The 3,598-nt window shown below is 41.7% G+C and overlaps 1 protein-coding gene across 1 annotated transcript in view; it reads right to left on the bottom strand.

Annotated features, from left to right (window-relative positions):
• The window catches only part of MORC1 (MORC family CW-type zinc finger 1), a 255,866-nt gene extending 252,485 nt beyond the window's left edge, over nucleotides 1-3,381 (bottom strand). Inside the window, exons 1-2 of the mRNA XM_006895351.1 lie at nucleotides 3,342-3,381; nucleotides 2,345-2,413 (exon numbers count right to left, since the gene is read on the bottom strand). Coding sequence (XP_006895413.1) covers nucleotides 2,345-2,413; nucleotides 3,342-3,381 — 109 coding nt within the window. The remainder of the gene's footprint in view (nucleotides 1-2,344; nucleotides 2,414-3,341) is intronic.
• Nucleotides 3,382-3,598: the final 217 nt, after the last annotated feature.

The following is a 3,598-nucleotide window of genomic DNA, read 5'->3' on the forward strand; positions in this document are numbered from 1 at the left end:
TTGGATGTGCATAGGGATTTGATTCTTAGAAGATCCTATTCATCTACTTTATCTTCTCCTGGTTGTAGGTCATACCTTTTCAATATATATGCTGAAACCAATCATTTTGGAGGCTGCATTTTATGAGGAGGAAGGTGGCTTCAGGATTGGAGAAAGACATATTAACGGCCTAAGTTATGCAGATGACATAACCATGTTTGCCAAAACTGAGGACCTTAAGCATTTGCTACAGAAGGTCAAAGACTGCAGTCTTCAACATAGATTGACACTCAAAGAAGACAAAGATTCTCACCACTGGGCTAACTGGTAGCACCATGATAGATAGAGAAAAGACTGAGATTGTCAACAATTTCTGCTTCCTTGGCTCCACAACAACACTCTTGGCACCAATAGTAAAGAAATTAAAAGACAAATTATACTGAGGAAATCTGCTGTCAGAGACCTCTTAAAAGAGCAGAAGAAGCAACAGTGTCAATCTGGAGACTAAGGTGCACCTGATACAGGCCATGGTCTTAACAATTACTTACCATGCATCTGAGAAGAGACACGGACTGTCCCTGTCTGTTCGCCTGCAACTTAACAGCGACACCCTGATGGGGATAAGCACGACGGAGATACACAACTCCAGGAGAGCATCAGAGAGTCAATCCAGCTCAATTTTATTGGGATCTACAGTTCACTTATATACACAGGAAGACCAGGTAGCGTGGTCCTACAGACGTGGGACATGTGGATTGGTCAGGAGAACCTCAGCCTCGTGCAGACCACTCCCAGCTCAACGAATGTGGCAGCCGTCTTACCAGGTGGCGAGCTTTCTCAAGCCAGTACAGTCAAACACAAGGGAACTTTCTCTACCCTGAATTAAAGGCCGTTGAGAGGCTTGCACTTATCTGGAGCTTAGGCGATCTGTCCTGGCCAGAGGACCTCCCTTCCTCCCCAACATTCCGCAACTATGGACAATGACTAGGGATGGCAGAAAAACAATTGTTGTCTTTGAGTTGTGGTACTGGAGAAGAGTATTAAATATACCTTGGACCCCCAAAAGAACAACAGGTTTGACCATGAGAGAGTGAAACCAGACTGTTCCTTAGAGGCAAGGATTTTAAAGCCCTGTCTGACATATTTTGGGCATATGGCCAGGAAGGACCAGTCCCAGAAGAAGGACATCATGCCTGAATGGGTGGAGAGACAATGCAGGAGATCTGCCTGGATGAGATGTATTGACATAGTAACTGGGGCAATGGAGGTAGGTGTGTCAGAGACAGCAAGACTAGCTCAGGATAAGGCAGAGTTCAAAGCTATTGTACAATGAGTCACTATGAATCTCAACCAGCATTATGGTACATAACAACAACAAGAATAATTCCAGAATTATGCATCCCAAATAATTCAAAGCCCTTATTAGTGAGAATAACATTTCAATTTCATAAGTAAGTATTGTACATATGTCTATGCCAGCTCATGGGAACTTTTAAGGAACAAAAATAATTTATGCAGTATATTGTAAATGAGGAATCCCTGCATAGTGTAAATAGCTAAGGATTTGAGCTATTAATCTAAAGGCTGGATGTTTGCGTCTGCCCAGATGTGTCACAGAGGAATGACTTCACAACATAGTTTTGAAAGACCAGCCACTGAAAAGCCTACAGAGCACAATTCTGCTTCTGACACACACATGAAGTTCCCATGTGTCAGAGTTTAATTCATGGCAACTGGTTTATTATAGGTGAATTTGTTATCATGGGAGCATTCAATTGAAGCAAGTAAACCTTGAACGTGAAGAGGATAAAATTCTATTTCCTCTCCTGCAATTTAGTCTCTGAAAATCCACTAGAGGGTCAGCTATGAGTTGGTTCTGATTGCAAGACAATGAGAAAGAGAGAGATCAAGTGAGCCAAGCTAAAAGGAAATGACCCCTACCTCAGGGGTAAGCACAATATTAAGAACAGCCTAATAGCACTGAAAACTGCCTCAGGCTCTTGAAAGCCATGCTTAATAAGCATGCTAAAAACAAACTCAAAATTCCTTCAGTTCCTCCTTGTTTTGCATTCATTCCCAGATTTTTTTTCCCTTATAAGCAATCAACAGCTCTTTCTTTTCATTGTTTTGATAATACTTCTTTAAGTACAGCTTTTCTCTCAGTTTAGCTTGATACATAGAATTTATTCTATTTACTGAAATAATAAAATCCAAAAAGTTCAACAGCAAGTTGATCTAAGGTTTATACTCCCTACTGGTGGCGCACTTGTTTTTGCATAGATGACAAAACTTGTTTGTATTTATTTTATGAATCCTCAGGCTGTTTCCTTTAACATCCAGTTAGGTAGCTAGATAATTAACTTACCAGGGCTCATGCCACATCCATCATCCAGGAAGCATAACATGAATCCACCCTGCAGTTTTTCATTATCCACTGTAAGAGAAAGTAGTTATTACTAATAAATATTGGGCTTAATTTGTTCGTCAGAAAGTCATGCTGCTCATATAATTATGCTTCCTCCTCTATTGCAGTCATGTAGTGACAGAGCTGTGGCACAGTGATGGTGCTCGTAATGGAGTCTTGGCTACAACTTTACAAGAAATCACAGTGGGGAACAAGCCAAAAAAAGGCTTTAACATAAAACATCGACACAGTAATGAGTTATTTATATAGCATAAAATGCCCTGCTCTGGAGCTGGACTTGTTCTTTAAACTTCAGACACTTCCTTTATGATGTTGATGTTGGTATGTGGGGTTAAGTCACTAGCGACTCATAGTGACCCTATGTACACCAGCCCTAAAGCCTGCTCTATCCTGAGCTAACCTTATTGTCTCTGACACACCTATGCCCATTACCCCAGTTACTGGAATCAATCCATCTCATCAAGGGTCTTCCTCCACTGCATTGCCCCTCCACTCTCCCAAGCACAATATGATTCTCCAAGGATGGGTCCCCTTCTTGCAAAATGCTCAAAGTATGTCAGACAGAGCTTCAAGACCCTTGCCTCCAAGGAGCAACCTGGTTTCACCCTCTTTACGATGAACCTGTCTGGTCTCCAAGCAGTACACGGTATATTCAATACTCTCCTCCTGCACCACAGATCAAAGGTATCAATTCTTCTATCATCCCTAGTCATTGTCCAGCATTCTGATGCATAGCATGTAATTGTGAAGACCACAGCCTGGATCAGGCACATCTTAGTCTCCAGACTGACCTCGTGGCTCTTCAGTATTCTGGAGATATCCCTGACAGCAGACTTTCCCAATATAATTTACCCTTTGATTTCCTGGCTGCTGATACCAAATATGTTGATTGTGGAGCCAAGTAAACTAAAACTGTTAATAATCTCAATTTCTTCACTGTCTATCATGATGCTGCTAGTCCGCCCAATGGTGAGCATCTTTGTTTTCTTGATGTTGAGCTTCAATCCATGCTGAAGGCCACAGTCCTTGACCTTCTGCAGCATGTGCTTCAGGTCCTCATCAGTTTTAGCAAGCAAGATTGTATAATCTGCATAATGCAGGTTATTGATGAGTCTTCCTCCAATCCTGATGCCACATTCCTCCTTATACAGCTCAGTCTCCAGGATGATCTGTTCAACATATAGACTGAAAAGG

Source organism: Elephantulus edwardii, unplaced genomic scaffold, assembly GCF_000299155.1.
Source record: "Elephantulus edwardii isolate Elephantulus edwardi_28Jun2011 unplaced genomic scaffold, EleEdw1.0 scaffold00165, whole genome shotgun sequence".
Lineage (NCBI taxonomy): Eukaryota > Metazoa > Chordata > Mammalia > Macroscelidea > Macroscelididae > Elephantulus > Elephantulus edwardii.